Source organism: Micromys minutus, assembly GCF_963924665.1.
Source record: "Micromys minutus genome assembly, chromosome: 4".
NCBI classification, from domain to species: Eukaryota; Metazoa; Chordata; class Mammalia; order Rodentia; family Muridae; genus Micromys; species Micromys minutus.
The window spans coordinates 41,402,539-41,418,607 of record NC_137973.1 but is presented as its reverse complement, the minus strand read 5'-3'; the positions used below and the strand labels follow the sequence as shown (position 1 = coordinate 41,418,607).

At 43.5% G+C, this 16,069-nt stretch overlaps 1 protein-coding gene and 1 pseudogene across 2 annotated transcripts; one reads left to right on the top strand and one right to left on the bottom strand.

Annotated features, from left to right (window-relative positions):
• Positions 1 to 866: 866 nt before the first annotated feature.
• Positions 867 to 5,979, bottom strand: LAMTOR5 (late endosomal/lysosomal adaptor, MAPK and MTOR activator 5). The gene is made up of 4 exons (XM_080916262.1): positions 5,881 to 5,979; positions 4,998 to 5,059; positions 2,953 to 3,070; positions 867 to 1,303 (listed from the first exon to the last, which is right to left on the bottom strand). Exons 1-4 carry the CDS (start codon positions 5,913 to 5,915, stop codon positions 1,243 to 1,245), a joined length of 276 nt encoding a protein of 91 aa, XP_080772388.1. The 5' UTR covers positions 5,916 to 5,979; the 3' UTR covers positions 867 to 1,242.
• A 9,456-nt stretch (positions 5,980 to 15,435) lies between these two features.
• LOC308420308 (ferritin light chain 1-like) lies at positions 15,436 to 15,983 on the top strand (annotated as a pseudogene). The gene has a single exon. The product of its transcript is annotated as a ferritin light chain 1-like (transcript).
• Positions 15,984 to 16,069: the final 86 nt, after the last annotated feature.

Below are 16,069 nucleotides of genomic sequence, written 5' to 3'. Positions count from 1 at the left end.
ATATTGTATGCCTGAAGTAGGACATTATATAATCCCCTTCTACTTAAGTACCAGCTTAAGGCCTTCAAGTGTCTTACTCAAAATTCTTATTCTGTATAATACTCTAGAATTCTTTTATATAGGGAAATATTAAATTGCCAAAGAGCAGTAGAAACTATTTAAACAAATAGACAAACTAAGACTGGCTCAGTGGATAAAAGTTCTTGCTGTAAAAGCTTAACACTGGATCCCCAGAACCCATGGTAGGAGAAAATACACTCCCACAAGCTGTCTTCTGATCTCAACACACACACAAAATACGTAAACCAACATAACACACACACACACACACACACACACACAAATTCCTTTTCACCTGCTTGTGCAGTACTCTGCTGAGAATCACTGAAGGTTGAAGATTACTTTTACTCTCAAACGGTAAAAGAAATTTTGTCCAACATGCCTATTTCTGATATGCTCTTGGTGATGTTTAAAATGGAGTCCCTCCACGTCAGGTGGTGGTGGCGCATGCCCATGTCAATAAAAGGACATAGGCCTTCCCTCAGAGTTCAGATGGTGACTGTGCTAACCCCTAGGCTTTAGTTGCACACAGAAACCAGGAGTACCTACCATATTTTATAGTGAGAAATAGTTTGTCTTATTAAGGACTCAACGACATTACCTGTGTCACCTAGGTTGAGGGAAATGTTTGGTTCATGTGCCCTTGCATAAGAACACAGACATTTTAAGAAACTGAAAAAGAGGCAAGTAGTTTTATGATAGAAAACTTGGGGGGGGGGTTGATAATTAAAAACAACAACAAAAGAGCATTAAGTAAAAATTTTAAAAGACTATAAATGAACCAAATTTTCCTCAGAACAGGTTTATTGACCACAACAAAGTTCTATATACAAAGTGACCTAGACTTTAGTGACAAACACTATAATCCCAGGATGTAGGAGTCTGAAGCAGGAAGACCATAAATTTGAAGTCAGCCTGGGCTACACAGTTCTAGGCCATGATGGGCTGTGATCCTGGACTAAAGTGACTGTCACCAAAGAGCAGAGTGACAAAAGCCCAAACAAGGCCACCACGCTCCTCTCTAACTGACACCTTGGCAACTGGCTGTCATATTAATAAGGAAGTCCACACTGGACATTAAGTGAATGGCCTGATTTCTGGAACTTTAATGGTTTTACAAGTTAACTGAGACAGGCATGACTGAATTCTGGTGAGAGGCCACTGGAGAGCTGGCATCAGATGTCAAGAGGCCATTTTGTGCACAGCAACTGTGATGCCATCGTGTTTCTGGATCATAATGTTCCTGAAAAGCCAAAAAGAAAATATTCAGCCAACTCTTATTGCATGTGTCTTAAATGTAAGATTAAATATATTTAATTAAAGATGTAAAACAATAGCATATTTATCTATATCTACATACAAAGCAAATATGAACAGTCCCACACTTCCCATCCATAAAGGGACTACAATCTCAAACCATGAGGCAAATCTTCCTATAAAATAATAATAAATAAATAGCACAGATGGGCATCAAACAGTTGAATATTGTGGGTAAAAATAATTATAACACAAAAAAGGAAATCAATCCTTTTAATTTTTTAATTTTTAAAAACAAGTAATCCTTAGCCCTACTACTCAACATAATTCTGATTTCCCCCACCCTGGAGACTTTTGGTGGTACTGTTGGAGTTAGAATCCAGGGCCTCGCATATGCTGTCACGAGCCTAGCCTCCTTCCTGGTCCTAATGTTTTGATTAAAAAATTAAAACAATTTTTTTTATGTGTGTGTCTGTGTATGTCATTTGCACACTGGTGCCCAAGAAGACCAGAAAGTGGTGTTGGATCCTCTGGAGCTGGAATTACAAGTGGGTGTGAGCTTTCAATGTGGGTGCTGGGCACTGGTGCAGGTCCTCTGGAAGAGTAGTATGTGCTTCCAACCATTGACCTACTTCCCAGCTCCTAATTTTTATTATATGTAACTTATTTTTTAGTGTTTGTATGTGTGCCACTGCTTGTATGACAACTGCAGGGTGTTTGTTCTTCAACCATGTGGGTTCCAGGTATGGAATCCCAGTCATTACACCTGGCGGGAAACACCTCTATTTGCTTAGCTATCTTGCTGGCCCCTGGTTCTAATTTTAATCTGTATATATATTCTATATACATTAGTATTAATATCCTCTTCTTTCCCATCCTCCAAACTGATCATAGTATGCATTTTTAAAGGTTCATATATTCTATGTCTGTGCAAGTGTGCACATACAAATGTGTGCATGTACATATACCTATGTGCATGCATGGAGGTCAGAAGAAAGTATTGTGTGTCCTATTACTGTACAGCTATTCTTTTGATGTATGGTCTTATCCCTGAGCCCGAGACTCCTTTTCTCCGCTAGCCTGGAAGACAGCAAACCCCAGCAAACCTTCTGTCTCTGCCCTCCCTACACATACCCACTCCCTGACCCCGGCTTGGAGCTGAGGTTACAGGTGTTTATTGTGTGGGTGCTGGGGTGCTAGGATGTAAGCTCCTGTCCTCAGGACTGTGGCTCACACATTTTAATTAAGCTCTGGTATCTCCCCAGCTCCAGTTTTGTTTTCTTATTTTTATCATTTACCATTGGAATAAAGACCTTTATCTAGGAATATCTTTAAGACATTACTTTAGGGAATTCTATGCAACTAATTGTTTTTGAGTGTGTGTGTGTGTGTGTGTGTGTGTGTGTGTGTGTGTGTGTGTGTGTGTGTGTATGTGTGTTTTACTGTTTTCCTTTATTGTCATGAGCAAACTGACAGCTCATGACAGTTCTTCTCATTTTAATAAAGGTCTGTCCTGAGGCCTGGATGTCCATTGGCCCCGTGGAACACTGACTACAGAATCACCGTTGAATGCAGGGGAAGCCCAATCAGAGTTTTTCAGAACAAACACAATGGGGTGTGCTGATATGTACTCACCCATTATCTGATTCTAAACACACCACTGGGATGTCGGTGGGGTCAGAGGTTAGCTTAGCTGCCTGCTGGGCTAGAACAGATATCACTCCAGCATGCTCATCGGACAGGGTACCACGGCCTAGAAAATAGTGAAAAGTGTCTAAAATTTAACATAAACCTATAGTTTAGTAACTTCTGATTTGTGAAAAAGAAACTCAGCTCATGGCCTTTTGTCTTTAGGTTAAGTACCAATGAGAAATGATCTCTCCCACCTGGTACTCAGCTGATTCTGTCAGTGAGAAAGCCTGACAGTTGTTCTTAAATCAGCAAAGTCATAAATGACATGTAGTTTTCAGTCATTTCCACCACTGTACTATCTCTAAACACCTTCTCACGCATATAAGGAAGCTGTAATTCAAGTCAGCTGATGCTCGTAACTTCATTTTATAGGAACCTTGCTGAAACCAAGAAATTCAAAGGCGAGAGTGACAAAAAGCATTCAGTATGGATAAGGGGCTTGTTGACACTAATTAATTCCTTATGGGAGATCTGAATTTCTTTTCAAAGAACAAGCCATTACTCAGAAGTCCAGCTATAAGATCACCTTGCCAGCATATGTGAAGACCTGTGAGCAACTGCTAGCATAAGCTATCTGGGCTTCTTTGCTATTATTGCTTTAGCTTGTATTATTAACTAAATCAGGTTCTAGGTACAAAAGGTAAGCTTATCATAGGTCCCCAAAAGAAAGGCAACAGGGGCTTGCTTACACTTAAAACTAAGGTAGTAAACAATATACCACCCTGGCATAAATTCTGGATTGACTATTCCTACATTAAAAAACCCACAGGCAAAAGTGTAGCCTGCAAGTCTACTGGAAAGAGCAACTTCACACCTTGAAGGTTTTACTTACTCAGGTTTTTCACATGTGCATTTAAGATTTTTTATTAGTGACTTGGCAAATGCTTCAAAAAAATTTACCTTAGTTCCAAATGGCTGGTTTTTGTATAAGACATAACTGTATGACTTCTACCAGTCAAACCAGCAGAAGATCAGAGCTCTGAAGACCTGCATCAGTCATAAGCATGCCAGTGTTTGCTAATTTCTGACATTAATTAACTTTAGTTATTCACCTTTCTGGACCTAGTTCCTTATCTGTAATTGGTACAATTTATTGAACGTCATAGACGGGTTTTGCACTGAATGTTGTAAGCTTTGGAGCCAGCTTTAAAAACATCCTATCTCAGCCCCATTCATTAGTTGTATGACCCCGGGAAAGGCACTTAAACTCCATATTTAATTTCTCTACCATGAAGGGCTTCGGGAATTGGGGGAGGATATTTAAGTTTTATAATACAAAACACTAAGAATGGTGCCTGGCTGGGAGTGGTGGTGCACACCTTTGTTTCCAGCTTTCACGGGATAGAGGCAGGCAGATCTTGGTGAATTACAGGCCAGTTTAGTCTACAAAGTGAGTTCCAGGACAGCAGGGCCATGTAGAGTAGGTTTAAAAAAAAAAGAAAAAAGAATGGTGTCTGATAATTAAGAGCCCAACACATGAAACACAGACACAGACACACACACACACACACACACACACATGAAATCAAATAACCTAATGAAGAAACTGAAGCCCCAAGAGGTTCCTTCTGTTCTGAATGGGGTTGAAGTCAGATGTGACTCACTATGAAATCCCTATTTTTACTGATAATGCCTTTCTGTTGAGAGTGGCTGAACTACCAGCTAACCGCATTCATTTTCAGGGTTACTGAGGCAATAAAGGAAATAATGTGTCCAGACAGATTGCCTACAGTAAAGAGTGTCCTTATCCAAAGCCCCTTTCTACACCACTTAAAATGTATTCAAAAAACATCTTAATAGGAGCAGTTGTAGAACTGGGAGGAACATTTCTGCCTTTTAAAAAACAACTGAAAGGCTTCAATTATCTACTCTTACTTACAGATAATCTCTATGCCCAAAAGGTAACACAAATAACAGCTAGAAGATAGTAGCAGAGTAAACTAAGACTCCCAGTGAACTTCAAAGGGTGGCTGGTAGCAGACACTTACAGCCCAGATTAAGTCCTTGTGAATCTGTGCATAGGACTCCAACAATGGATGGATTCTTCATTCTAGTTTTGGGAGCACAAAAAAGATGAACCATATGATGTGAAGAAAATACTAAAATTATTGTAGTACAAACAGGTTTTCTATGCACCGAGCATTATGACTTCAACTCAGCCCTTAAAATTTTTTTTTGCCCCCTTCCAAAGGAAAAACTGTGAGTTAAAGAAACCATTTTCTCACAACAGACCGATCCGGGTACCTCTGCTTCGCAAAGCCACAAACAATGCAGTTATCTTTAGGGTTCTTCTGTTCTTGGTTTAGAAGCATGCTCTAGGACCGCAACCCATTAAGACAACTGTTAAGAAGTAACAATTGTTCCTGGGGTGGGGGGGCGGGATTAATAAACTGAAGGGAGAGGTGTCTTTTTGTAAGCCACTTTACACCTCCCAATTTTAAATTTTACAGAGATAGCTAAAAAACTTAACCGATCTATTTAATTCACAAGCGCTGAGTAACTACTGGGTTACAAATGCAGAAAGATGTGCTTGTGCGTTTGCACTGCGGGGGCTCAATTTAACACACCTGGGACATCCTTCCCCAAACCTAATCCATTCCCCAAACTTCTGAAGAGCTACTCGCTTCTAAGGACGACTTCAACATGACAGGTGATTGGGCCTCTATCGCTTGGGCCCGCAAGGCTCTTGCTCCATTAGGAAGCTCATAGAGCCTAGCGAAACTTTTACATCCAGCGGCCCGGCCGTATGCAGAAGTCACGGGCTCGCTGCCCAGAGCGCACCGAACTCTTCCGCAAACATTCGTCGTCCATGCTGCTTTTCCCACTCCTGCTTCCCTGTCCGGAATCCAGGACGTGCCGCACGCTACTTACGTGTCCTCCAAATGCTGCTCCAAAGTCGCCTCCATTCCGCCCGCTGTCGTCCCCAGCTCAAGACCCCGCAGCAAAACACTTCCTTCTTCACCTCGAGTCTCGGTCACGTGACTTGACCGAGAAGGGCGCCCGGACGGCGTCTCCAGAGGGACCAAATTTAACTCAGCTCTGCGTTCGCGCTCTTAACGAAAAAGCCATAATAGCTACCACCACAGGACCGGTGATGGCTGATGTTCGATTCGGGGTGCCGGGTCTTCAGATTACTCTCCATCCGCAGGGAAATCTGTAGTCGGGCCACAGGGCCTCTTCCTGGCCTAGCACTCAGTCTTAGTGATTTTTAACCTTTGGATTTTGGTTCTAACAATAACCAGAAGTAGATCTTGTTTAAGTTTTAAAGTAACCAGGCAGGTCCGGCAGGGTCTCATCTAGGCAACTGGGCAATAGTCAAGAAGACAATATTCGGTTTCTGACCCCAGGACAAGAGACTGAGGTGTATACCTTACATATCATAGCATACCTGACCTCCAGGTTCTCACAGCACACCTCAGTCCTTACCTGGCATCCCCTACCCCCAACCCTGAACTTTTCAGCCCAGGGGCTGGGCTGCCCTTCCCCCAAAGACTCCTCCCTATATAATCCAGACATTTTGGCCCCTCCTTCTCCTCTACTCTCTCTGCACGCATGCCCCATTCTCTATTTCTCCCTTTCTCCCCCAGCCCCTTCTTTCCCCATGGAGACTTCCCCGGCCTTTGTCCTTGGGGCCGAGGATCGCTCACCGGAGAGCAGCTTCCCAATAAACCTGCCTTTAACATAATCTTATCTGGTTTAAATTGATTTATTTTACCCCCGTCGGAGAAATAACCTCACACAGGACCCATGGGGAGGGGTGCACATATGGGACTAAAGGAAAAGATGGCACAGACTGAAATCCCAAACTGAGTGCTGGGCAAGTGTCAGAATCTTAACACTACCTTCTTTGTTCCTGCAGGCTGGCCACGAATTCTCCCACCTTGGTCCTTTACTGCCATGCACCAAATTTAATTTGCATTGATACTTTTGATAGTTAGGTCCTTGGAAGTTTTAGGAAAAGAAACTAAGTTTAAGTTTTAGATGATAGTGAAGACCATGTATTATGACTTTAACTTTTAAAATTTTGTATTTTTTTGTTTTGTTTTAGACACAGTATCTCATATACCCCCCTCATTGCCTCAGATTTGCAGTGTGTCTGAGGCTGGCCTTGAACTATTGGTCTCTCTGCCTTTACTTCCCGTATGCTGGGATTACACCAGCTTGCCTGGTTTAAAAACTTTAGAATAAACCAATCACCCACAGTACTACTGTGCAGAGAAGGCAGCTCAATACGGATATTTCAGAGAATATCTTTTCCATATGGCTATATGCAAATGTATTATTTGTAATGTTTTTTTAAAAAGCAACATTACAAATAATACATACATACTGTATATACAACTCTGAATTCTGTACCAGGGATTCTTCACAGGATTTATTATAAATATCTTTTCATGCTATAAGTTTTTATTTACTTGTTTGTAATAGTTGGAAAACACCCCAAATTTGTTATTACAGCTACACCTAAACTGGATTTCCTGTTTATTAGTGAGCAGTGACTTTGCTCTTGTGTCCCCTCCCCACCCTTTCCCCTGGTAGTACCATTGCCCTGCTGGCTGAATAGTCTTATAGCCCAATATTGTATATTTACATTTTTTATTTATGGTTAGTTACTAGAAATAGAATTGTTTGGTCAAAAGGTATGGTCATTCTAAAGACTGTGTGTGTACTCTTCACACTGAGAAGGTGTTATGAAAAGGAGATGTATCGTGGCTCATCTCTACCCTTTCCTGTGCAGCATGCCTATCACTAAGCTTCCTCTAGCATCTGACCTCTGGCATTTACTCAGCCTGTTTTCTGATCTGGTGCCCATAAGAGAAGAGGCCACAACTTAGTCACCCTCTCACAGTTTACCATACTGTTAAAATGAAACTTGCAGAATTATTATTTTTTAACTTTACAACTTAGGTGTATCTCTAACATGTGATTCTCCTGCCTCAGCCAGGACTGTATTTGTATGTATGTTCATGTGTGTCTTGATACATGTGTATGCTTGGGTTCAATGTGTTTGCAGATATTCATGCATGTATGTGCATGTGCAGTTTGAGGTCAGAAGTCAGCTTTAACTTGATCCTCAGGTGCTATTAACCTCCTGTGTTTGAGACAGGGTCTATCGCTAGTGTGGGGATTAGGCTGGCCAGCTTCCTCAGGTATCTTTGTGTCTCCAATCCATCTCAACTTCTTCAGTGTTGGGATTACATGTGTGCCACCTTTTCCAGGGTACCCATGGGATCTGGAAACCAAGCCCAGGTCTTGATGTTTGCAAGGTAAGAATGCTGACTGAGACATCTCCCCAGCTCTAGAATTCTAGAATTTCTTAGGATTCCAATTTATGTGGTATATAATTCGGGCTCTGGGGGTACTTGCTTTGGAGAAATTACCTGAGTTATCAGGTAACGCAATGTGGGATATCCAGATTTTAGAATAGCACTTTAGAGATACCCTTGAGAGATTGTGTTAGAGTTGCATAGCACAGGGCATGGTGGTCCTAGCACTTGGGAGGTTGGGGTAGGAAGGCTAACCTGGGACTCATATTCAGACTCTGTGTTTAAAAACGTATTAGATACTATTCAAAGCAAAGTTTGCCCCAGTCTCTTAAGAGAAAGCCTACTTCTTGCAAGCAAAAAAAAAAAAAAAAAAAAAAAAAAAACTATGCCTGAGGAAACAGTATCAGCTCTGCCTCCCTGTGGTCTCAAGTGGTAAAAAAAAATGTTACTGAGTTGCGACTTCTCCGGTTTGTTCTGTGAAGCTCTAAGCATAAACTGAGGAGTTTACCTAGGACCTTACTTGTGGTAGGTAAGTACTCGACTACTGAGCTCTTCTGGCTTTCTAATCCTCCACATTACAGATAAACTGTGAGCCATCTTTGTAGTTTTAAATATCCCGGGAGCCACACAAAGCAAACATAAGATTAATTTTAACACGGTTTTGTGTATCTAAGAAGTCATTTCCAACATATAATTAATTAAGAAATAATATTTTTCTCCTGTCTTAAGTCTTTAAAATATGAAGTATATTTTGCACTTTGACACGTTGCAGTTCAGACTGACCACACTTCAAGTATTCAGTCCCTCGAGTGAACATTGGCTCCAGTGTGGTCGAATATGTCTCCAGGGTATCTCACGTGATCTCAAAGCCAGAAAAATGATAAAAGGATTTTCAGAAAGCCTACAGATTAAGCTGCTTCTTAAAGTCTAAGGTAGGCCTTTGGGGGGGGGGGTGGCGGGGAAAGAGGAGAAATCAGGAAGAGGAAGGGACTTGGCCTATGAGAAGTGACAGGCATAGGCTGTGATTTCTGTCTTGCTTCCTTCTGTCCTGCACAGCTGGGCAGAGGGGAAGGAGAACTATGGGAGCAGCTGGGTGCTGGGAACTAGACCGGTGCTTATAGGGGAGGTGTGACTTTGTATTTTTTTCTGCTATCTTCAACACTCAGGGTGAGATGACTCTTTATCCTCAGCTCTGAACGCTGAAAACCGGTTCTGGAATGATGGCGGGACATCCCAAGCACCCATATCTGTAGCATCGGCCTCCCTTCATGGGCCAGAGTTTTTCTTGTGTTTACATAGCAGAAATGCATAGAATACCTTCTCCATCTCTGTATGTGGGGCCCAGGGAGAAACAGAAACTGGCTATCTTAGCATTTTGTCTAAGCTCCACCCCACAGTTACCTGGCACCATTATAAAGGGGGCTGCCTACCCTCTCCTCTCTTGCTCTCTTGCCTTCTTGCTTTCCTTCTGTCCTCTCACCCCTTTTTCCTCTCTCCCCATTCTCCTCCCCCCTTCCCACATCTCATGGCTGGCCTCTACTCCTGTACTTTGTCTCTCTGCCTTTCTCTGTCCCTACTACCCTCTCAAGTCCCCTCCCCATGCCCTGAATAAACTCTATTACATACTACACTGTCATCTTGTGGCTGATCCCTCAGGGGGAAGGGGTGCCTCAACATGGAGACACTCCCTTCCCCCACACCTGACTATTCATCCACCAAACATATTTCTTCTCTCTCTGTCTTTTCATAAAACACAACAGGCTTCCTGGGGACACTTTTTATTGTTGACATCTCTGCATGCAAGGCATCAGAGTTCTTTGTGGTATTGTCACAGTACTTTGTTTTGGTTGATCTTCCCAACTTCTCTTCCCCATTTCTTTGCTCCTACTCTCTGTACCCCTCTACCTTCAATATTCCAATGTCTACTCTTAAGTATCATATTCCATTACCCCCTTTCCTTTAAACCTATTTCCCCAATCCCCATGATCTCCTTTCTAGAGGAGAGTTTAGATGGCATCCTTTGCAGAGTGAGATTTATGTAGACTATCAGGTCTTTAACTTCAGTTTCTTTTGTTTCTCCCCTTCCTGCAAACAAGCTCTGAGAAATGGGAGTCACCTGTAGGCACAACTGAGAATGCCAAAGCCCACATATCCCACCTGGGAGTAGGAAGGAGGTACTGGTTCAGAACCCCAGATCTTACTATCTTGGTGCTGTTTCCTCTGCCTTGACTCCTGCATAGTCTTCCTGAGGGACTCAGTTAGGTACAGTATTGGTGGGCCATGGTAGTGCACCACCATAATCCCAGCACTCAGGATTTCTATGAATCTGACCCTACATGGACTACCTAGTAAGTTTGAAGAGCTACACAGAAAGAGCCTGTCAAAAATAATAAAAAATAAAAGACAGTGAGAGAGAGAGACAGAGAAAGAGACAGAGAGAGACAGAATGAGATAGAGGCAGAGTCAGAGACAGAGAGATTTTTAATGGTGGGTCCAGCTCTGGGTGCAGAGAGATGTGCTATCCCAGGGCTTGTGGACAACTCAAGTGCTTAGTCACAAACCTTCAGTGCAATGAACTCTAATGAGCCACTAGGGGGCACCAAGGCCACAGAAAACTGCACAGTGATGGCCCTAAAGTGTGGTGTGGTGTGTGTGTGTGTGTGTGTGTGTGTGTGTGTGTGTGTGTGTGTGTGTGTGTGTGTAGGGGGTGAGGGCTGGAAGGAGGATGTATAATCCTACTGAGTTATTAGAGAGTGGTAAGGAGAGTGTCAAATATCAAATGCAGGTGGCCTTGGAGTCAGAGGCATACATTTGAATCCTGGTCAGGGCACTAGCCACCAATGGGATCTCTGAGTCTCTGGGGACCCTTTGATATGGGGGTACTGTCTTCTGGCTCATCAAGGTGTGGGGAGGATTACATGGGAGACTTTATGTAAGAGAGGATGGTACATTATGAGAGTCAATTGAATAAGAAAATCTGTTTGTCTCCTCAGGTTGATTAGGATCCAGATGAAACACAGGAGAAAATAACAGTGCCAAGAGGTTGCTGTAGGGACCAGTCTCATCCATGGGAGAAGCTGAGTCTTCATAGCTTCATTATAAAGCTTTTCCAAATGGGATATTTACATTGATTTTATTATTTGTTTTTATATAAAGCTATATATTTTATGTAAAATTGTAAAGTACAATGAGGGGAAAAAAATCAGCAGAAGTTCTAGCCCTGACTCTAAGAAGAAAAAGTCATGTGGAACAGGACAGAAGGTAGGAAAGGTGGAGACAGGGAAGACTTGTCACAAAGATGCCAAAGTCTTGTCAGCTCAAGCATTCCACTCTAAGCAGCAGCATAGGGCTCTAGTAGGTGCCAGGGATTGGGAGTCAGGAGTGGACACCACTGAAACTTGAGACTAGTTATAAACTCAACCTTTGTTCATAGTATTCATGGCACTAGTGGTTTGTGTATAGGAGCTGACAACAACTATGTGACCAGCGACACACCTTTAATCACAACTGCCCCCTTCTTGTATTAGCTAATGTTATTATCTTCTGGTTACAGTTAAAAATGCAAAGCTCAGAAAACAAGGCAGTGTATAAGCTGGGTACAGTCTCACTGTCGTTGCAAAACTCTGGAGTCAAAGCCACATGTTTCCAGCTAGTCAGGTCTACATAGAGAGTTCCAAGCTAGCCAGGGCTACACAGAGTCTTGTCTAAACCTAAACTAAACTTCATCCTGCTTGAAAGTGATGGGGCCAAACTGTTACCCTTCCCTCTGTACTGTCTGACTCTGCCTAGAACACAGTCCTAGAACTCAGGTGCAGAGATGGAAACCAGTCCATATCTCTTACTTTAGACATGACATATGAGGTTCAGAGAGGAGAGGTGTCTACTTTACAGAGTAAGCCTTGTTTTGATTTGGCATTCTAGTGTTCCGAGGATCTCTGTCTTGCTGCCATTGTTAAACCTGCTTCAGAGAGGGTCACTGTTGAAAGTTAAACTTTTATCTCCCTCACATTCACATTTGAGTGCCCTAACCCCCAAATGTCTTAGAATGTGGGCATGGCCTTTATAGATGGCAATCAAGTTAAAATAAAAACATTAGGGTGGGCATTAACCTTATAGAACTGACATCCTCATACAAAGAGACATGTACAGGAGAAAGACAGACTCTGGCTGTAAACAGCTGTCTACAGACCAAGAGGAGAAGCCTACAATGTATCTCTTCCTCACAGTCCTCAGAAGGAAACTCTTCTGCCAAAACTGTGATTTGAGGAATCAATGCTTCAGACTTGTGGGTAAACTACTCAATTAGTGGTTCGTTATTATGGGATCCCTGGGGAACGAGGATCTTTATGAATCCAGAAAGCCCACGAGTCAAGCAGGATCATAGACACTTGGTGACTTTTTGTCAACAGAAACACTAGTTGGAATGGTCACCCTCCCAGGGGCAAAAAAAGCTCTCCAGTTTGCTCCCAGTATTGTTCTATGGCTCAGATAGTTTCCTTCCACTGGACTTTAGGCCAACCTATTTAACTTGGGCTTTGAATCTTCTTTTTAAATTTTTGTAGACATATGTGCCATGTGCTTATGTGTGTATAGTGTGTGTGTGTGTGTGTGTGTGTGTGTGTGTTATCATGCTCAGGAACCTTGTCTACCTACTTTGAGACAGCATCTCTCACTGTCTTGTAATTAACCAACTGGGGTAGTCCACCTGGCCAACAATTCCCAGGAATCCTGTCTCTGTCGCTCATTTCTAGCACATACTACCATGCCCAGCATTTTACACATGCCTAGGGGCTGGATTCAGGTCTTCATGCTTTCAGGGCTTCACCAGTGAGCCACTGTCTCACCTCTCTGAACCTGTTTTATATCTGAGCCTCAGCTATAGAAGGTCGTCAATAAACATGTATTGAGCAGACAGGCAGGAAAAAGGCTGATGGCCACTCTTATCCAAGTTTCTCCAGCCATGCAGTAGGCAGGGGCACAGGGGATGTGGTTGTCTGTGAGTGAAGACAAAGTTAGTCACTGTCCTAAGCTGAGCTGAGTCCTGGTTCTAGAAGACATGGTAAAATATATTTTAGATGATGAGTCAAGGTGGGCTAAAAGCATTTTGAAACAGGAAGCAATTTTTCCTTTGCTTTATTAATTTTGCTCCCAAGGATAGATGAGATACAGCCTTCTGTATCCAAGCCTTCATTAGGTGCCCAGTTAATGCAACCATGACAAATGGGAATGAAGCCCTTATGAATAAAAATATGATCAACACTGGCCTAAAAAATTACAGACCAGAGAAAGGACAGCTTAAAGGAGCTGATAAAATACCCTGGCCTTAATTAGACTGTCTGCATCACACATCAAATCAGACTTAATGTTAAGATTTATTGGCCTGGAATTAGGTAAGTGAAATGAATTCTTGAAAATAAATGGAAAAGAAATTGCCTGTATTAAATGTATTTTCAGGGCTGGGCTGTGCAGTGAGGCTTTTGCTAAAGCAGGCTTATGCGGAATTAGCTATGTGTCACTCTACCCAATGGCATGACACTTGTGAGCCCAAGGTGGGCTCTGGAGACCCTATCTGTGGGGTAACAGTTGGACACCATTGCCACCCAGCCGTACTGTTGCTCTAGCGTAGTCCCCGTCAGCAGGGAAAAATCCACATGCGCTTATTTCACCGCCTACACCCTCAGTAAAGAACTACTGGTCCTTCCCTCAGAGGAAAGGGTAGTGTAGAGCAGTGGTTCCCAACCTGTGCGTCATAACCCCTTGACAAACTCCTATCTCCAAAAATATTTACATTACAATTCATAACAACAGCAAAATTACAGCAGCAGTGAGAATAATTGTAATACACAGGGACTGTGTTAAAGGGTCGCAGCATTAGGAAGGTTGAAGAAGCACTGTGGTAGAGACTCATGACCTGCTCAGTTCCGCCCACTCCAACATGGCGCAGAGTCTGTTTTCTTCCTGACTGCCAGTATATACTGCAACCCACAGTTTGTGATAAAGGGTTATATGTGCTAACAAAATCTCATTACCCTCTTGTGCGACCTTGGGCAAGTCCCGCAAAACTTGCTATCTCTTGATGTTCTAGAATTCCAGGAGTGGAATTTCAATCACTTTACAAATTCAGAGTAGATGAAAGCTGTTTTTTTGTTGTAAGGATCTTAAGAAATCTAGCAGGGGCAAACTGAATCGGGCTAGGCTGCAAGCAGTTAAGTCTGGCTGGGGCTTACAGCATAGGATTGCTACAGTGCCTTTGTCAACCTAGGCAATATTGGGAGTGCTAAGGAGCTCAGCCTGAATGCTTACTCACAAACCTCCAAACTACACTTGAACATACCTTTGCCACAGGGGCTGCTCAGATCTACCCACAGCACTGGAAAAATCTCTGCAGCCAGGATAGCCCACAGTATGCCCACTGCAGCAGCCCTTGCCAGCAAAGCAGACAGCTCCCAGAGTCTCTGAGCTGAGGTCTTGTGTAGGTTAACTTGAGCTTTAGTTGCAGAGGAGGTGGTGAAGAGACATTCTTCTTTCTATAAATGTTTCAAAAAAGCCCTGGACACAGACCAGGACATTTACACGATTCTGGTCAGCAAATGTGGTTGTTTCAGTGAGAATGTTCTCCATAGACTCATATTTTATTTTATTTATTTATTTATTTATTTATAGACTCATATTTTAATGGTCACCAGGGGGTAGGACTGTTAGGGAACCTTGTTGGGTGTGATGTGTCATGGGGTCAGGGTGGACTCAGAGGTTTCAAAAGCTCATGTCAGGCTCAGTGGATCAGAATAAGTTCACTCACTGCTCCAGTTCCACGCCTATCTGCTCTCCACCACGATGATCATGAACTAAGCATCTATCACTGTAATCAAGCTCCCAATTAAATGCTTTCCTTTACATGAGTTGCCTTGGTCACGGTGTCTCTTCACAGCAATAGAACAGTGACAAAGAAAGCTTTAGGAGCAGCGCCTTTGAGGTCCCGTGGGTCTGTGTCTTGCTTCAACGGTGTTTGAACGGAACAGACCCGGGTGCTCCCATCTTAGCTTCCAGCTGCCCTACAAGTCTCTCCAGTTGCAGCCTCCAGGACCATCTCCTTGCCGTCTCCAGCTCCTAGGACCAGCCAACACCGTCTTCGTGGTTTGTCCTGTACTCCGGACCAGCCATGACTTCTCAGATCCGTCAGAATTACTCCACCGAAGTGGAAGCTGCCGTGAACCGCCTGGTCAACTTGCACCTGCGGGCCTCCTGCACCGACCTCTCTCTGAGTTTCTTTTTCGATCGGGATGACGTGGCTTTGGAGGGCGTAGGCCACTTCTCCCCCGAATTGACCGAGGAGAAGCGCGAGGGCGCCGAGCATCTCCTCAAGTTGCAGAACGAACGTGGGGGCCGTGCACTCTTCCAAGATGTGCAGAAGCCATCTCAAGATGAGTGGGGTAAAACTCTGGAGGCCATGGAAGCTGCCTTGGCCCTGGAGAAGAACCTGAACCAGGCCCTCTTGGATCTGCATGCCCTGGGCTCTGCCCGTGCAGACCCACATCTCTGTGACTTCTGGAAAGCCACTTTCTGGATAAGGTGAAGCTCATCAAGAAGATGGGCAACCACCTGACCGACCTCCGTCGGCTGGCAGGGCCACAGCCAGCGCAGACTGGCGTGCCCCAGGGATCTCTCGGCAAGTATCTCTTTGAGCGCCTCACTCTTAAGCACGACTAGGAGGCCCCTGTGCCTTCCAAGGGGCTCCCTCCTCTGCTGCACCAGCCGCCTCAGGACCTCCACCCGAATGAATCTGTAAAGCCACT

Bases quoted from the DNA above. Each gene is read 5' to 3' on its own strand.
- LAMTOR5 (XM_080916262.1), bottom strand. From the start codon at position 5,915: ATGGAGGCGACTTTGGAGCAGCATTTGGAGGACAC. The intron at 5,060-5,880 runs GTAAGTAGCGTG...TCCCAAAACTAG, and splicing joins GAGCAGCATTTGGAGGACAC to AATGAAGAATCCATCCATTG. The intron at 1,304-2,952 runs GTGAGTACATAT...TTGGCTTTTCAG, and splicing joins TGTTTAGAATCAGATAATGG to GAACATTATGATCCAGAAAC.